The sequence below is a fragment of the Podarcis gaigeae genome (genome assembly GCF_964106915.1).
Source record: "Podarcis gaigeae genome assembly, chromosome: 16".
Taxonomy (NCBI): Eukaryota; Metazoa; Chordata; class Lepidosauria; order Squamata; family Lacertidae; genus Podarcis; species Podarcis gaigeae.
In genome coordinates, this window is record NC_139693.1 from 38,496,352 (window position 1) to 38,515,026 (window position 18,675).

General features: G+C 42.3%; 1 protein-coding gene and 1 long non-coding RNA gene across 16 annotated transcripts in view; one reads left to right on the forward strand and one right to left on the reverse strand.

Annotated features, from left to right (window-relative positions):
- The window catches only part of MPHOSPH9 (M-phase phosphoprotein 9), a 42,982-nt gene that overhangs the window by 21,420 nt on the left and 2,887 nt on the right, over positions 1-18,675 (forward strand). For 6 of the 15 annotated variants that reach the window (XM_083716965.1, XM_083716959.1, XM_083716972.1 and 3 more), the window contains 12 exons: positions 542-984; positions 3,188-3,343; positions 3,870-3,957; positions 5,091-5,306; positions 6,176-6,223; positions 7,018-7,082; positions 8,321-8,422; positions 10,972-11,124; positions 11,766-11,947; positions 12,805-12,969; positions 13,576-13,696; positions 17,048-17,151. In XM_083716965.1, the coding sequence (XP_083573091.1) occupies positions 542-984; positions 3,188-3,343; positions 3,870-3,957; positions 5,091-5,306; positions 6,176-6,223; positions 7,018-7,082; positions 8,321-8,422; positions 10,972-11,124; positions 11,766-11,947; positions 12,805-12,969; positions 13,576-13,696; positions 17,048-17,151 (1,843 nt within the window). Of the gene's footprint in view, positions 1-541; positions 985-3,187; positions 3,344-3,869; positions 3,958-5,090; positions 5,307-6,175; positions 6,224-7,017; positions 7,083-8,320; positions 8,423-10,971; positions 11,125-11,765; positions 11,948-12,804; positions 12,970-13,575; positions 13,887-16,615; positions 17,152-18,675 lie in introns of all 15 variants that reach the window. The other 9 variants (XM_083716968.1, XM_083716960.1, XM_083716970.1 and 6 more) reach the window with 3 other exon arrangements.
- LOC310834347 lies at positions 11,357-17,528 on the reverse strand. The gene is made up of 2 exons (XR_014559211.1): positions 17,336-17,528; positions 11,357-13,171 (listed from the first exon to the last, which is right to left on the reverse strand). It is a non-coding gene; the product is annotated as an uncharacterized lncRNA (long non-coding RNA).

An 18,675-nucleotide genomic window follows, 5' to 3' on the forward strand; every position in this document is an offset into this window, starting at 1 on the left:
AGATAGATAGATAGATGGGTGATATTTTTATATACCTATACCTTTTTCCCTAACAAAACTCATCTGTGACAGACTCCAAAATACAGTGAAATACACAAGCCCAATAATTAGATATTTGCAAAGTGTGTGTGTGTGTGTGTGTGTATACACACACACACACACACACACACACACACACACACCCCTGTGCTATTGATCACAAAATCAGATGGTTCTTTGTTCCTTATTAAATCAGGAACACGCAACAATGGGGGGGGGGCGTTGTCAATAATTTCACCTTCCACAATTAACAAAACATGGCAAAAAATGAACAGCTTAACTTTCAAGCAGAAGCTGCAAGCTTAAATGCAGCTCACAGATTTAAGTAACTAACATTGTTCTCTCCCCAGCTATGCACATACTATTATGAAATTACAGCTGTAACTTATCTCTTAAAAATTTCAAAAGCTTCCTGTTTTTTATATCAAAATGGAAGCTGCTTCACCAGATAGTTGACCACAGATATTTTTCAATTCTAATCACTGTGATCTTTGTTTCCCAGATCCTGACCCTCGACCCAACATTGCACATGAAACCTGGCCATCAGAATCCAGGACCGCCTCCGCCCTCCTTCTACGGCACACCTGACAGGGTTATGTTTTCTCCAGACTCTATGGCAGATCCTCCTTTTTTCATGCATTCAGACTCCGATTCATTGTCTCACATAAGCACAGTAACATCACCTCTGTCTCCTGGGTCTCCAAAATACACTCTGAGTGCAACAGCTTTGCACAGTGACCCCTGGAATACTTGCATGTTCCAGAATGAAACTAATGCCAGCAGTTCTTGTCGTCCAAGCAATGAGTTCTTAAACACTGAAGAGGATGACAACTTGACACTCACGCCATCTTCAGCTGCCCACTCCCAGCCTCCATCTGCCAGTAATAGTTTGCAGGAATACAACATTTCAGTGACATGTATGGAAGATCCTGTGGTTTTCTCCAAGTAAGGCTGATGTCAGTAAGAATGTTGACCTTTAAATAAGCATTGCAGTATTCAGTACAGTGGTACCTCGGGTTACATATGCTTCAGGTTATATACGCTTCAGGTTACAGACTCCGCTAACCCAGAAATAGTACTTTGGGTTAAGAACTTTTCTTCAGGATGAGAACAGAAATCGTGCTCCGGTGGCGTGGCAGCAGCAGGAGGCCCCATTAGCTAAAGTGGTGCTTCAGGTTAAGAACGGACCTCCGGAACAAATTAAGTACTTAACCTGAGGTACCACTGTAATTTGAAACTTCTGCTTCCTTTCCTTTCCTGAAGCCTTCCGTTGAGTTAAATGAAAATACTAAGCATTATTACAGGCCTGAAAGCAGTCACTTCTGGCTGCCTGTGATGAGTTTGAATTGTAGTCAGGTGACCAGGCCACAAAACCTGGCGAAATTTTCTTTAGAGACCAAATATTTTAGTAAACATTGGGGGGGGGGCTAGAAAGCATGTAGCTTATCTATTTTTCTACATTTATATTCAACTGTTCTTCCATCATGGAACCCAAAGTGGCATACTTGTGATTCACAGGAGGTCTCATGAAGTCTTTCTGCAAAGTGCTAAAGTCTTATGTGCCTTCAGACCGCACTCGGTAACTTATTCTAAATTTATTTGCAAGGCTTGAGTTTCAGTTTTGTGGAAAGTGGCTAACTTGGATTCAGGCTGGATTATGTCATTTGAGGAGATGTCAGACTAAGGACCAGACTAGACATGATGCCAACAGACCTTCCTGTGTAGAACACAGGGAAACGTGGACAAAGGGAGCTGAGCTGTGTCCCTTCTGGATACTTGGAACTTAGTTGGGGAGTTAAACTGGGAGGAGGTGGGTAAGCACTCTTCATCTGTGCCACCATTTTGCTCTAAACACCACTCACTCCCCTATCTACTTTAAACATTATTGGGCAGACCTGGATTTAAATGAACAAGTCTTCTGCTATCATGTCTGTTTTAACCAATTAAAAAAGCACACCTACCACCCTGCAGGCAAGCTACACCTTAAAAATATATGTAAGAATGGCTCAGAATGTTCATAATCAAAAGCAGCCTAGGGAACTGCAATTTTGAGTAGAAATTGGAGGTGCATTGCCTTTTCCTCAATGGCTGTCATTCCTCAGAACCCTCACAAGGTATTTTTCCCAATAGTGATTTTCAGATTGCAGTTTTTTCTTAAGTAGCAACCTCCCCGGGCTGTCTTTCAGATTTATTTTTTTATTAGAATATATTTTGCCCCGATTCGCCAATTGTTTGCAGCAAGGGAAGCCCAGTTGAAGTGTCTTTTGCTTACAGACTACAAGAAAACTTCAAAATACTTTGTATTGTACTTCAAAGAAGGAAATGCATTTGCTTCAATTGAAAGCTTTGCTACTTAGCAGAAAAAGCAGTATCTCTGCAATTGGAAATACAGGCTGTTCTTTTTACTGAGACTTCCAGTCTCAGTTTGTGCAGTGTGTGGTTCAATCCCAGGTTCAATCTCCAGCATTTTTAGATAGAGCTGGACGAAAGCCCTGGCTAAAATCCTGGAGAGCCACTTGCAGACAGTGTAGAGAATACTGAACTAGATGCACCAGTTGGTCTGACATCTTCCTATGACTTGGCAGATTTGCTTTTTATCTAGCAGGACTAATTATGTGGTTCTTATGCATAGGAAAAGGAAAGAAATAAACTCTTGATTTGTGACTACCATTCTTACATGAAAAATTTGAGAACCAGAGACTAGAAACAAGCATTTGGTTTCGCTTTATATTGTCATTGGATTGCACAGATATTCCAGCCGTGGTACTTAATTTGGAGAGTTAGTTCAGAATGTCTGAGCTTGAACGAGACTCTGGCTTGTTTGCCTTGAACAGTAGAGCGTCCCACATCTTCTGCTATATCAAGATGCTTTTTAACTTCTCTCTTTCAAAAAAGGCTTGCCATGTACCATTGGGACACTACTGTTCAAGAAACACCCATCAAAGCTTCTGTATTCAGAACTAGTTGTACACATGCCCTGTTATACAAGTGCTTTGGTGGGGAAAATCACTTGGCATCTGTTTGTGGAGGCAAATTTCAGTAGCTGTAGTTCACCATCTGTGGAAAACACGTGCCAGGATGGTCATTTTCTGTCTCTAAAAAATAGTGTTGCAAATGCATTATGACATATTTTTAATCTTAAAAACAGGATTAGGCAGAATTTGAGAGAAAAACATGCCCGGCATATTGCTGATCTACGAGCTTATTATGATTCAGAAATTCAAAGCTTAAAACAGCAGCTGGAGGCAAGCCATAAACCTCATTCAGAAGACTTTGAGAAGATCAATCAAAATCTTACTGACAGGTAATAGAGCTGCTTGGAACAATGTGCATATTTCTCAGCCCCCCCCCCCCCCCCCGTGTATGTCTGTCTCTCTGTCTCTGTCTCCTTTCAAAATTGTTTCCTGGAGCAACTCTTTCTGTATATTGCTTCCTTCACTTTTAAGATCTAGGGCACAGATATTGATGGCTACATGAAAATACATAATGTGGAATCTTTGAGATGCCCGTTAATTAGGGGTGAGTTTTAGACAGAGAAAAGAGATAAATGCTGTTATTCACATACAGAATTCCTCTAGCACGAATCTTCAAGGTAACTTGTTTATGCTGCTTAGCTGGAAGTGGAACTATTTCTTCAATGTTTGTTGTACATGCCACTTTTGGAAAGACTATTGTAGCTTTAGAAACTAGCTATACAGTGCCTGGGTTCAAATCATTTTCAAATGCAGTTTTGGTCACACTCTCATAGCCTAGTTAGGCAACTCAGCTAAAAATACTGAAAAATCTTGTTTTCATTTCTATCATTTTCATGACTTTATTTTCATTTTTAGATGTGACCAATTACAGGCAGCATTGGATAAAGCTAATAATCGCATGAGAGCCCTTGAAGATAAAAATAGCACTCTGGAAACAGAAGTGGTAAGTGCATGTCATGAGTCAAATTGAGCTCAGTTATATAGAAAGATTACCAAGTGAGACGATACAAGTCTGATCTGTCAGCCCTCTGAGCTGTATGTTTTTATGCTGGAACTTGGGAGTCCTTATGTGGCACAAGTCAGCGGTTCTTGTAGAGATCCCTCCTTTCCCTGGGGACTCCTTGATTCCCTACTAGAATCCTAGTTATTAGGTTTGGCTTTAAATAAATAAATAATCAGTCAATCTTGCCTTTCACCAGAAAGCTTCTTATTTGCAATATAAGCACTAAAATATAATTGATAATAAACCTTAATACAACCCTTTACGACTTAAAGTGTGGATAATTTTATTATTTCTAAAGCACTTAATGTTTTTCTAGGTGCTGTATAAAGACTAAAAATGGCCCAGGCCCCAGACTTTCACTCTAAAAGGTTTGATAGAAAAGGAAAGCAATACAGTGGTACCTCAGGTTACAGATGCTTCAGGTTACAGACCCCGCTAACCCAGAAGTAGTACCTCAGGTTAAGAACTTTGTTTCAGGATGAGAACAGAAATAGCACAGTGGTGGCACAGCAGCAGCGGGAGGCCCCATTAGCTAAAGTGGTACCTCAGGTTAAGAACGGAGATTCCAGAATGAATCTAGGTACCACTGTATTGGGAGGGAAGAGAAGAAACAAATAGAATGAAAATGCAACTATTTCTTAATGCCCATGTGGAATAGCAACTCAGGAGATTTTCCTGGGAGAGGAATCCAATGGTTGTTGTTCCCAGCTGACCCACCACAGCACATAGAGGGAGGACTGCAGTGTCCCCTTGTTGTGCCTGTGAGCTTACATGTGGGAGAAAACAGGGAAACAGCTCTATTGGGCCCTGTGTGAGCTCTCTGCAGACGATGTATCTACCCTCTACTGGATCAGGTCTGTTAGTATGTTGTGTTTATATCCACTGCATATTACTGGTATCTCCTAAAGCTTGCGAGTAATAATAAAAACGAGAACATGTTTTGTCTGAATCTTATATCTTGTGTCTCAAAACATTATATTCCTTAGCTTTGGTTCTGCTTCTGTTTTCAAAGTAGGCTTCTGTTTTCTGTTTATGTGTGTACCTGTCTGATACTTGGCCTTCTTTTGTTTCAGACAGACTGGAAAGAGCGCTTCTGTGCTGTCAGCAATACCACCAAGGCTTTGCAGGAACGTATTGAAGAAATGCGCACCAGTGGTAAAGAGAAAGATAACACCATCAGCCGCCTGAAGAGGAGGCTTAAAGATCTAGAAGAAGCATTTGAAAAAGCCTATAAGCTCTCAGATAATAAAGATGCCAAGTTAAAGGAAGAAAATAAAATGTTCCAAAATGTAGGTTGGAAAAAACAGGGTAACTTGGATGCTTGAGTAAATTCAGCTGAACAATCCATTTGTGAGGTCAAATGAGAGCCCCACTATAATCAAGCAGCTGCTTGAATGAACCTCTAATTGAGATGATATTCCTGGAACTTTGTAATAGGAACCGCTTTCTGGACACTGCAGATTTGGCTACCCCTTAATGGAAATGTCTCCGTACTTGTATTACAATTGTCTCTATTAAAACAATAGTACCTTTGTGGTATGCTGCTTTTAACAAAGAAATTGTGACTTCTAAAGGTATTGGGGGGAGCATTTTTCTATTCTGTTTAATTCCAGATGGCTAAGTGTTGATATTCAGCAGCTGGGGAGGCAGATCTTTGGTGTCTCTGCCTACTCAGTTTCTTTTCTGTCTCTAGCAGCTAAGTAGATGTGCTGTCTTAGTTCACACTCTGTATTTCTGGTATTTCTAAACTAATTCTAGGTTCCTCCTTGGGGTATTTTTTTTTTAGAACAACTAGGGGTAGGCTGAAATTCATCAAAAAGTTGAGGGAATTTGTTTCAATTCTGCTTTGTTGGACATGCCTGATAATGGAACTGAGTAAAGCTTAGTAGGTTATCTGTATAGCTCTGCAGTTGTTGAAATCTGTAGTCTTGAGGAATTTTCTCTAATGTTAGAGGGGAGCAGATCATTAGTATTCATATTCACCACAAAGGTAACATCCTTGCCTATTTGAACATTTGCTGTTATTTTTAGTAGGGCAGGGTTCTTGCCCAAGCACCTTGATCCTATCCACCCAAAACATTTTCTTTCTATGATGTCTATTTCAAAGTATAATCACTAACTGAGGGAGGAAAATGTAATTACTTTTATTTCTTTGTAGCTTTTAGGAGAATATGAATCCCTTGGGAAGGAGCATGAAAGAGTAAAGGTGAGAAGCAAATTCACTTTGTACCAAAATTTTATTCTATGGAATTTTCTGTGTATTTAAATAGAGAGGACTAAAAGCTGGAGGGGTTTTGGAGGGCTGAAGTCTTATGCAGGGAAGTCTGTTTGGAAGAAAGCCTTACTGAGTTCACTGGGTTGTATACTCTCTAGATTATTGCCTTAAATTCATAAGGGACATCTTCCAGATGTGCATTGTACTGTCAACATAAACTGATACATTATGGAGGGAGGGTGAATTATTATTTTTTACTCCTCAGAATTCAGCCTTTCTGCAAGACATTTTAACTATATCAGAAATGATAACTACCCAGTGGTCACTAATCCAGCCATAAATAGAATTTGTTGTGTACCAAGCTTCTTATTCATTTAGCCATCTTGTGCAGATTATAGTGTCTCTCATCTGAGAGAGCAGCAGGGAGCTAGATAGGCCTGCACTGAAGGTGCTTAGCACCAGAGAATCATTTAGGAAGACAGATTGCTTCAGCAAGTGAACATGGTTGCATGTAGGAAGCCAGAAAGAAAGGCAGGCCCAAGATGATCTGCTGGTCTGCAGCAATCCTGACAGAGTACAAGTATGAAGATTAATTATTGGTAAGTGACAGTGAAGCAAAACATGCACTGAACTTACTCCAGAGGAAGCTCAAGCCAAATTGGATTGATGCCCCTATAAATGGTAGTTACACGTTGTAATCTTTCAAGATTAGTAGAGAGACCAATTCTGTATTTGCTTTACACTTTATGCACGCTTAGCATGTGACCTTTTCTGCCTCCCTACAGGATACCTTAAACATCACTGAGAACAAATTGTTGGATGCACAAACTCAGATTTCTGATTTGAAAAGGTAAATGTGCCATTTAATCCTGTGTGAGGGGAAATGTTACTTCTTCAAATAATGTTGTAAAAATTTCAAAATCACCTTAACAGAACTGGGCCCAAGCTAACAATGAATTTCAGCAAGGACAAATGTAAGGCACAAAAACCAGATGCACAAATATAAGATGGCAAACACTTGGCTTGCCTGTAATCAGGAAGAACTTTCTGGTGGTAAGAGCTGTTTGACAGTGGAACAGACTGCCTCAGAAGGTGGTGAACTCTCCTTCCTTGGAGGTTTTTAAGCAGAGGTTGGAAGGCCATCTGTCATGGATGCTTTAGTTGAGATTTTTTACATTGCAGGGGGTTGGACTAAGTAATCCTTGGGGTCCCTTACAATTCTATGATTTATTTATTCATTTGCAGCATTTATACCATGCCACATATTTAAACTACCATATTTTTCGCCCCATAGGACGCACTGGCCCATAGGACACACCAAGTTTTTTGGGGGGCAAATAAAGAAAAAAAATTATTCCCCCCCCCCCCAGGCGCTTGTGGGGCCAGCAGCGGGGAGAAGCGCTCTTCACCCCGCCGCCCGCCTGCAGACCAGGTCCGGGGACAGCAGGAAGACGCGCTGCGCCTCCCGGCTGTCCCCGGAGCTTGCGGGGCTGGCGGCGGGGAGAAGCACGCGTCTCCCCGCCGTCAGCCTCCAAACCACATCGGGAGACAGCGGGATGGCGGCGTTCCGCCTCCCCGCTGTCCCCCGACCTTGTGGGGCTGACGCTGCGGCTCTCCTGAAGCCTGGAGAGCGAGAGGGGTCGGTGCACACCGACCCCTCTCGCTCTCCAGGCTTCAGCGAAAGCCTGCATTTGCCCCATAGGACGCACACACATTTCCCCTTCATTTTTGGAGGGGAAAAAGTGCGTCCTATAGGGCGAAAAATACGGTACTATGTAGCTCTTCTCAGAAGTAAACCCCACAGTTTTGTGGTACTTGCACCTAGAAGTGCAGCTCAAATTGTGTACAACACTTTGTTCTTTTTGACTGTTTAAAAAAGTGTGTGGAAGTCCAATGACACTTTGGTGGTAATTTCAAAACTTTGAGTTTCCTGGTCCAGGCACAACAAATGTGTGAGAACATCAGCAGCTGCCTTGCACTGAGTCAGACCAGCTTATAAAATATCTGCATTGACAGTGATTGGCAGAGTTGTTGGAGCAAACTTATTTTACGACATTGTTTCTGAATATATTTTTGCTTCCATTATAGAACTGTCTCGAAACTTGAAGCTCAGATCAAGCAGTTAGAACATGAAAACTTGCTCAAATTTCGTCATTTTGCAGACAGTCACTTCAGAACATCCTATGCCAAGTAAGCAAATAATAAATATGACCTTGTGAGAAAGGAAAGGATACGTGTCTTACAAGACTGTGATTTTTGAGACGGATAAACGTAGCTATTAGTCAGTTTTCCTTGATACAGAATAATCACAACAAAACAGATGCACAATAAAGCATTAATAAGAGGCTTTCTGGATATAGCAAAATCCCCACTGACTTACTGCAATTATCAATTTTCAGTAATGTAGCAATGATACTATGTGTTCTTGCTGTATGTACAGTGGTCTGATTGTCTATTGTATGAACCATGCAAGATCATCTTGAGGTAGGCGTTGTTTCAGCCAGGGAAGACTCTCAGACAGGGTTAAGTGATATTTTTCAGGCCAATGGTCACATTTATTATTGGTATTATTAGTATTATTTATTGAATTTATATACCCCCCCTATACCCCGGGGGTCTCAGGGCAGTTCACTGAATAAAATCAAGATATAAAACCACAAAATACATAATAAAAATAAACAACAACAACAATCTTTATTACAGTCCAGAGACCCAACAAATCGTTACAAAGCAATACACAGTTCATACAGCCTACCTCCAGGTTAAACAAGCATTTTGTACAGAATAAAAAGTCATTTATTTATTTTTTTATAATAAAAATAAATCAACAACCCAATAGCCCCCCTCCCCAAAAAATCCACATTATTATTATTGTTTATTCCACTCCTGGAGAAACCACTTGGGTACCAAAGGCACAAGCAGGTGGATAAATGGATGTTGCACCTACATTTTGGAATAGTGGCCTACATTCTAGCCATGTAAACACCAGAGGCTCCAGCATACGCCCACCCCATCTCTTTCCAGGCCAGCAAGAGGCATGAAGAGGTGCCTTTAATGAGGTGTCCTTAGCAGGTCCTTAGTGAAGGTCCCTTCACAAGAGGCAGGAGCTCTAAGAGGGCACAGACTACAGCCAGTGAGGAGTGTGGCCTGGAGAAGGCTAGAGGCTGGGAAGCTGCATTTGATCCCTGGGCTTGAAGTTCCCACCCCACCACAGCTCTAGGGGGTAACAAGTACTTCTCTAAAAATGTTTTCTCTCCTACCCCACAGAACTCAGCCCCCAAACAGTAATTTTAATGAGTTACAGCAAATCAGTTCTCAAACTATCTCTGAAAGTTCTTTACTTCAACTTTTGGATGTTGACTATTCTTCAGATAGTCTCAGACCTGGTTGCTATGCTTGACACCCAGCAATATTTCATTTCAGTCTTAATACACTACCTACGAACCTCTGGTGTATAAATTATCATGTGCACTTGCTCCTTACATCAACTCTTCAGTCCCCCAAATGAATTATTTCTAGCATTCTGGCTTAAGTTTAATAATACTTGGCTAAAATGATAGAACATTTACTAAAATTGGTGCCTTCAGGATGTCTATTGGTAAATAAATTCTGCATTTCCCTATAAAGAAATTCTGCTGATTTTTGCATCTTAAGACTTCTTTATATGGACCTTTCATATTGTGCTTAACACTGACTGCCATGAAGAGTGGTATGTAGAGGGCTAGTTTAAAAAAGAAAATGAGATTGTCCCAAACCTCTAGGAAAGCGAAAGGACTGAAATATTATGAAATAGACCCCTTTCGTACATTAGGCAATTTATAGGAAAGCAAAAGAGATAAGAACTAACATTTATTGGACGCCTGTCTCAATGAGGTCCCTTAGCAGGTACTGATGATAGCTTCACATTGTTACAGAACTATACTGTATTTTTATAAAATTTGTTGAGAACTGAAAAATTATTGGCCTCTTAAAGTCAAGCAAACATTACACCAAAAGTAGAGAAAAGACAAATGACTGTTCAGTGGTGGAGCGTGACTCCATGCCACCCAGGGAGTGTGTGTGCACACCCACTCCAGGGGCAGGGCAAAGGGCAGAGGACAAATGGAGCCCACCGCACCTGCCACCGCTAGAGCAACACCAGCCCCAAGCAACACGGGTGTTGCGTCATCCTCACACCATCCTTCCCGGATCCGAACCTTGGAAAGCTGCTCAGAGAGGGCAGTGTGAGAACATGGCAGCCATGCACACCTCGATCCCAGGCTTGCGTGAGGCTGCCTCCAGCAGCCTTGCATGGCTGGGATCATGAGAGGGCAGCACAAGGAGGGGTACACAATAGTCATGTACCCCTGATTCCAGCCTTGCTTTTGCTGGGGAGGCTGGGATCGAAGGGCACATGGCGACCACATTCCTCCCACACAGCCCTCCCCAAACGGGTCTCACAAAGTGGTGCAGGAATGGCTCAGAGAGGGCAGCAGGAGTAGTGTGTACCCTCAGAAAAATGTGCCTGGGACAGTCTCCCCAGCAGCCCCCACCATGCTCCACCCCTGTGACTGTTTGTCCTTCCTATAGATTTCTCCCACTTGAATTTAGTTACTGTGTACTTTCCAAAGTGGCTTCCTAAAGCTGTTTTCCTCAGCTAGCTCTGTGAGGGTGTGGGAATGATTGTTCATATTAATTTTGGCTAGTAAAATGCTGTACTGTACGAGAAATGAAACGTGAGCTTTCCATTAATTCTCAAGTTTTCTGCCTAGAAGCAAGCTAGCAAGCTCTGATGTGAGCAGAAGGAAATGGTTGATACCAGGATCAGAGTATTCAATCTTCACAGGCCAGCCGTTAGAAGCCCAAGAGAGCTCCAAAGATAATCGTTTGGAAGAAACATACACTTCTTGCAGGTAGGGGGGCTTTGAATGCTAAATTGGCAAATAATCTCTTCCCCAAGGAGAGGACTCTGTTAGCATAAGGAGAGCTCTTCCACTGGTGGCTCATCCTAATCCACCACTCATGGGCTTTGTATCAGGGAGGAGATATAAAATGAGCCTGCTGTGACTTCGTTGCAGCTAGGTGGGAATTCAGAAAACATTTTCTGTGCCCTTTTGTCCCTTTGTCTCCTTTGTATGCTGTGGGTTGGATCCAGACTGAGTTTATTTTATTTATTTAAAATATTTATAATCCACCCTTTACCTGACAGTCCCACAGTGGAAATACATTTACAACAGCAGTGACAGAAATTCAAATAATCCAGTACATCTCCCTTCACTCCAAAATCCTAAGTGGATAGAATTGAATTAGCTTGAAAGTTCAGTGCCTCTGATTTCAATGGGACGCAGCAGAAAAACCATAACCATGTTGAATTCAATAGGTCTTACTGCTAGGTAAATTGGACTAGAATTGCAGCCTTAGTGTGGCTCCAACCCCAAGTATTTGAATTGGTGCTTATGAAATTTCTTCATCCTTTGAATGCACCACTATTGACAGGTCATCAACATGCTTACAGCCCATGCTGAACGTGTGTCATCCCATTGTATGCTTCTAGATACCATACACCTCCAGAAAAGGATTCTTCACCAGATCCGTCACTGACAAGTGAAATTTCAAAAAAAGAAACGCAAGTCACAGAAACACCCATCATAAAAGCCTTTAAAGAACTTGAAGGAAGGAAGACGTTGAAAAACTGGGCCACTCAGACAGAGAAAGAGGAAGCAGCTGCTCCCACAAGTAAGTCACCTTGAATTCTCCTTGGCTTCCTCAGTCCCAGGGTTTTGCTGCTACTTCTTTCTTCCCAGGGATTAGAATAAGCCTGGCTCAGTCTTTAAAGGACAGAGAGCCGCGATGTAATATGCAAGAACAGCAGAGCATCTATCTGTATGCAGAAGGGCCCAGGCTCAACCCTCTGCCTCTCCAGATAGGCCTGGGAATGTCTGTCTGAAACTATGGTGAGCCACTGCCAGTTGGTGTCAACAATACTAAGCTAGATGGACCCAGTCATTCAACTGTATTAAGGAAGCTAGCCTTATAAAAGTAGCTGGTCTTGTTAATAAGAGGAGAAGGCAGGAGAGGGATCAAAAAGTGAGTTGTATGAGGTTGCTAGCCAAGTCAGCTGAAAGCCAGCTTTTTAACTGATAAATGAGATGCAAGCTTTTGTGTGCCTAAAACAGGAAGTGTAGTGGTGGGTGTTCATTTTCCTGATTCTTCTCTCCCTAGCAAGACTCTTCAGACCTTTTCTAAGAAACCCCTGGTGCCGTTCCTTCAGCTTATTCTGGATCACTCATTCTTTGGCACGTTTTCCAGAAGTAGGGAGGTCTTGAGAACCCATAGCACAGGACTCATACATGTTTTTTCAGTGAGCTTTTGATCTTTTTCTTGCTTTCAATAATGTGTTATTATTCCCCTCCAATTTGAAAGCATCTTCCAAGTTTGTTTAATTTTTGATATTGGTTTGATTATCTTTGTCTTGTTAGTTTTAATTTTCTTAAGCTGATTTGGGAACACTCCTTTTTTTTTCTAGGGGGAAAGCAGGACGGGAAATCCTAAGAAAAATAAAGCCACTTTCTTGCATTGCTTGTATATTTCAGAAGCAACCACTCGACGTCCCACTGTTGGATTTGATGAAACAGCTCTCAGTGCCAGCCGCTCCCCAGAGAAAGGCAAAGACCAATTCAGACACAAAAGATACAGCTCACCTAATGGTCAGAGGTCCTCATCTCTTCCACCTTCAAACAGGAAGTCAAACACTCCAAGTAGGAATTGCAGCTGCAGGCTGCCCAGCTTATAATTAGGGTGTACAGAGCCATCTTACTTAGTGATGTTAAGAGTGTTTCATAGCTCCATGGCTTCTGTTTTTGCTGTGCCCATGCTATTGTAGAAGATGTCTTATTCTGCTGCTCTTGTTCTTTTAAAATTTGAACTTTCAAGGAGTGGCAAAGGCTTTGTTTTTAAATCCTGTAAATAAACAGAGCAGGAAGGTGCTATGATATTTAATGACTGCTCCCACACAACCTTGATCAATCCAGCTAACCTTAATATGAACTACACTGAGGGTGGGGGGAGCAGCAAGGTTGCCCCACAGTAAATTACCAGGAAGTCCATTTCCACAGCAACCCCTTCCTCCATGTACCTTTTTTAGCAGCTGGAGGGGGCTGCCAATACACCTCTTGGGAGATGGAATTGGACCATAGGCTTCCAGCTCCCTACAATAGCATACTATTTAAGCAGAAGGTATTGTGGGAAAATGCTTGAATAACACGTTTTTTTGGCAAAGGCAACAGGAGCATAATATTATTACAAAGCATCAGATGCTTGTTCTAAGACATAACTAAATTCTAATAAGCTATTTCTCTTGGCAGCAAGGAGAGAGATAATGTTGACTCCAGTTGCTGTGACCTACAGCCCAAAGCGGTCTCCAAAAGAGAACCTGTCTCCAGGATTTAGCCACTTGCTCAGCAAAACTGAGAACATGGTGACAAGGTAACTGTCTGTCAATACTCATTTAAGGGCTGTAGGGGAGAGAGTTGGGCTTGTGTGGTGTTAAAAATATTTTCACAATCTGCACAAATAGTTGTATAAAACAAACCACAGGAGCAACAAAAAGCTGCTCATCTGCTTCTGCGTCCCTGGATACACAATGGACAGGCTGCTTTCTTCAACCTGTGTGTCAGTTCCAGTTACAGATAGGTAGCCGTGTTGGTCTGCCATAGTCAAAACAAAAAAATTTCCTTCCAGTAGCACCTTAAAGACCAACTAAGTCAGTTCTTGGTATGAGCTTTCGTGTGCATGCACACTTCTTCAGATACACTGAAACAGAAGTTTCCAGACCCTTCTACATAGTGAGAAGGTGGGGAGGGGTATTACTCAGAAGGGTGGTGGGATTGGGTGATTGGCAGATAGCTGTGATGAGCCTGTTGACGACTCTTAACGACTGCAATAGGTCTTACAGGAAAAAGCAAGGGGCGAAAAGGTGAAAAATGGCTTTGTCATGTATAATGAGATAAGAATCCAAGGTCTTTGTTCAGACCAGGTTTCTCCATGGTTTTAAGTTTGGTGATAAGTTGCAATTCAGCAGCTTCTCTTTCCAGTCTATTTCTGAAATTCCTTTGTAGTAAAACAGCTACTTTGAGATCTTGTATAGAATGTCCTGGGAGATTGAAGTGTTCTCCTACTGGTTTCTCTGTCTTGTGATTCCTGATGTCCGATTTATGTCCGTTTATTCTTTGGCGTAAGGTCTGGCCTGTTTGTCCAATATAGAGAGCTGAAGGACACTGTTGGCATTTGATGGCATACACAATGTTAGACGATGAGCAATTAAATAGTCCCGAGATGGTATGTGTGATGTTGTTGGGGCCAGTAATGGTGTTGTCCGGGTGTATGTGGCAGCAAAGTTGGCATCTGGGTTTATTTCAGGCTCTGGTGCCAGTGTCCGTGTTAGGTCTGGTTGTAGTATTATTGTGGGTTAGGAGTTGTTTAAGACTGGGTGGCTGTCTGTAGGCAATGAAAGGTCTTCCTCCCAGAGCTTGAGAAAGAGAACTGTCATTGTCCAGGAGAGGTTGTAGATCTCTGATGATGCGTTGTACTGTTTTAACTTGGGAGCTGTATGTGATGACTAGAGGTGTTCTGTTATTTTCTTTTTTGGGTCTGTCTTGCAGCAAGTTCTCTCTGGGTATCAGTCTGGCTCTGTTGATCTGTTGTCTAACTTCATCTGTTGGGTATTTTAGTTCTAAAAAGGTTTGCTGTAGATCTCTTAGGTGAGAGTCTCTGTCTGTAGAATTGGAACAGATGCGGCTGTAACGTAGTGCCTGGCTATATACAATGGACTGTTTGGTATGTTTGGGATGGTAGCTAGAGGCACGTAGATATGTTTGTCGGTCAGTTGGTTTACGGTATAAGGTGGTGTCTATGTGCCCATCCTGTATTTTTATAGTAGTGTCCAAAAAATGTATTTCTTGCATAGATTGATTCATAGTTAGGTTGATTGTGGGGTGAAAATCATTGAATTTCTGGTGGAAGGTGTTCAGGGTCTGTTGACCATGTGTCCAGATGATAAAAATATCGTCAATGTATCGCCGGTACAAGAGAGGTTTGAGTGGGTAGGAGTTTAGGAAACGTTGTTCTAAATCTGCCATGAAGATGTTGGCATACTGTGGGGCCATGCGGGTGCCCATTGCTGTGCCGCTGATCTGAAGGAACAGGTCATCACCGAATTTGAAGTTGTTGTGGGTAAGGACAAATTGGCAGAGTTTGGCGGCAAAGTCCGCTGTGGTTTTATCTGAAATGGTGTTCCTTATAGCTTGTAAACCATCGTTGTGTGGGATGTTGGTATACAGAGATTCCACATCCATAGTAGCTAGTATAGTATTGTTGGAAAGATTATTTAAAGATTGTATTTTCCTCAGAAAATCTGTGGTGTCACGTACATAGCTGGGAGCACTGATGGCATATGGTTTCAGAACAGAGTCCGTATAACCGGAGACACCCACTGTAATAGTGCCAATACCTGAAATGATGGGGCGTCCTGGATTTCCTGGTTTGTGTATTTTAGGTAGAAGATAGAAAGTTCCTGGTCAAGGTTCTGTTGGTGTGTTAGTGAGGATCTGTTCTTGGATGTGTGGGGGTAGCTCCTTAACAATCTTGTTCAGTTCTTTTTTGTATTCTTGTGTGGGGTCTGAGTCCAATTTTATGTAAAAGGCAGTATTGGAAAGTTGTCTGTGAGCCTCCTGAATGTAGTCAGTTTTGTTCATGATGACGACAGCTCCACCTTTGTCCGCTTCTTTAATTATAATGTCTGGGTTGTTTCTGAGATTATCTATGGCTCTCCTTTCAGCATGGTTTAGATTTTGTTGTAAGTGATGGTGTTTTCTGGTCACATCTGTTTGGATTCTGTGGCGGAAGCAGTCAATGTACAAGTCCAGTGTGGTATTGCGTCCATCAGGAGGGGTCCATGTGGAGTCCCTTTTTGTGTAACACTTTTTCGGTGGTAGTTGGTGGTCAGTGTTCTGTTGGGAGGGTGGTTGTTGTTCTCCAGTGGGTTGAGAGGTGTTGTGTTGTGAAGTTGTTGCTTGTTCTGCTTTGTCTTGTTGTTGTGTGTGTTGAAAATACTCCTTCAGGCGTAAACGGCGGGAAAATGCTTCCAAGTCCCCGCAGAACTGGATCATGTGTGGGGATTTGGCAGGGCAGAATGACAGTCCACGTGAAAGGACTGATTCCTCAGCTGGGCTGAGTGCTTGCTGTGAGAGATTGACAATATTGTTGATCTTGTTTTGATTTGTAGCCTGTAGGTTGGAAAGGTTAGAGAGTTTCTTGTTTTTCTGTTTTTTCAGTAGCTCCAGTTGAGAGTGGTAAATGTTTTGTTTTTCCTTTTGGAACTCTTCCTTTTGGAACTCTGTGTGTCAGTAACGATGATGGAGGATGGAATGACCCTTTGTTTTGGAGATAGGAGGAGGAGTAACCCTTTGGGAGGACAGCCACCTCCATTGTAGGAAAATGCACGAAACAATTGTTCTTACATTACTCTGTTGTTGTCCCTTACTCAGCAAGCTTTGGATATAGCTTATACTGCCAGTCCACCTGTGGCTTGCATTTACTGGATTGGAGCAATTGCCATTCAAGTAAGAATTTTGCACAAGCAGACCTTAGTCTTATTTCTCAAGCTCATATTTAGTTGTTTTTCTTTCTTCCTTTTTTAACTGACCAGAAATGGCCTTTGGAATCCTTCCATTTAGCCATTTCCTGTGACCACAAGGGGTAAATCTCACCAGGACTCAGTGATGTGGAAACTGAGAAATATTTTACAAGTGCTTTTGTCTTTTCTCCCTAAAATACTAGATTTGATATTCTGCTTGATGAGTTGGAAACTGCTCCCACACCTACATCGCAATACAGCAATCCAAGGAAAAGGCTCCAGTTTCGCTCAGTAGGTGATACTGAAGGTAACACTTCACAATAGCTAGGATTCTGTTCCTTGGAATAAATATTCTTTTGCATTTCCAACGCCTCCCTCTTTGCAGCTGTACCCAGCAGATGCTGTCTAGAAGTATAAAAATTGATAGTCGCTTTTGCTGTTAACATCAGACATGATCAAGAGAACTATAAATATAATAAAGGTCTACTTACCTCGGGATGTAACAGGTCTCCAAGTGGGTTGTGTTGCCTACCCTGCAGCTCAGAGGCAGGAAATGCCCAAAACTTCCACAAAATAATTTTCTGCTCTTGAAGTTCAGTTCATTTGCTGTCTCAGCTTGGAGCAACATCATGTTTGGAGTCTCTCTCCTTCAGTCTGTTTCTGTGGATTTTGGCACTTTTCTCTACGCACCAACCCCTCTCGCTCTCCAAGCTTCAGCGAAAGCCTGCATTCGCCCCATAGGACGCACCCAGATTTCCCCTTCATTTTTGGAGGGGAAAAAGTGTGTCCTATAGGGCGAAAAATATGGTATATTCTTTATAAAATTCTACTGTTTAATTTTTTCAGAGATTAAATTGACAAAACCTGTGGCACAATTTGCATTTTGGGGCTCCTGCTTTAATTAATCTCTGCCGCTCTTATCTGTTTTGTATAATGACAGGTGTACCTCTAGAGTAATAGAGGCTTTTGAATTTACATCAGTCATGTTTTATATTTTTCAGGATTAAATATATAGGGTTGGATCCAAAGTAAAGTAATTGCACAGTTCTAGGCCTGGGCGATGTATCGATACATTGCCCAGGACTGATATTGGGCCAAACCATGATGACTACTTCACCTGGCACTATATTGTGGGTGAAACCACATCTGCTGAGTGCCACCAGCACGTGAGGGAGAAACAAGCTACAGCCAAGCGCTGGTGGCAGAGCGGCTCAGGAGCAGTGGCAGTTTCACCCGCAGTATACTGCCAGGTGAAGCAGCCATCGCCTCTGGCCCTCATACTGCTGAGGGAGGAACAAGCTACATCATCTGGGGCTGATATAGCTTGTTCCTGCCTCAGCTGCTTGTTTGGGCAGGCGGCTGCTTTAAACCTCTCCGTTCAGGGGTGCCTGGCTGCTTGCCCCTCAGCAGAGAAGTGTAGCAGAACCCCCACTTTGCCTCTGGCTTGCGTGAGCCGAGGCAGGATGAGGGCTCTGTTACACTAGTGACAAACTGACAAACAGAGCCTGTCAGTTGTAAGTCCCACTGAATTCAGTGGGGCTTACTTCCTGGTAACCAGGATTAGGACTGCAGCTTTAGTCTTGACCCAGCTCTAAGGTAGTTAATGTTCTATTTACTTACGTACTTACTTACTTACTTACTTTACATGTTTGTGTGTTGACTTCGTTTTGGTTAGTTACTCAGTTCAGAGGTGCTATAATTTGGCTTGAGTCCGTGGCATAGCATTGGAGAGACATCAAAGAGGCTCTTTGGAAACATGCATCCAAAATCATTTATTGGATTGTTTCTTTTTTGCTGGTGATTTGACTCTCAGAAGATGCTACGTGCTCCA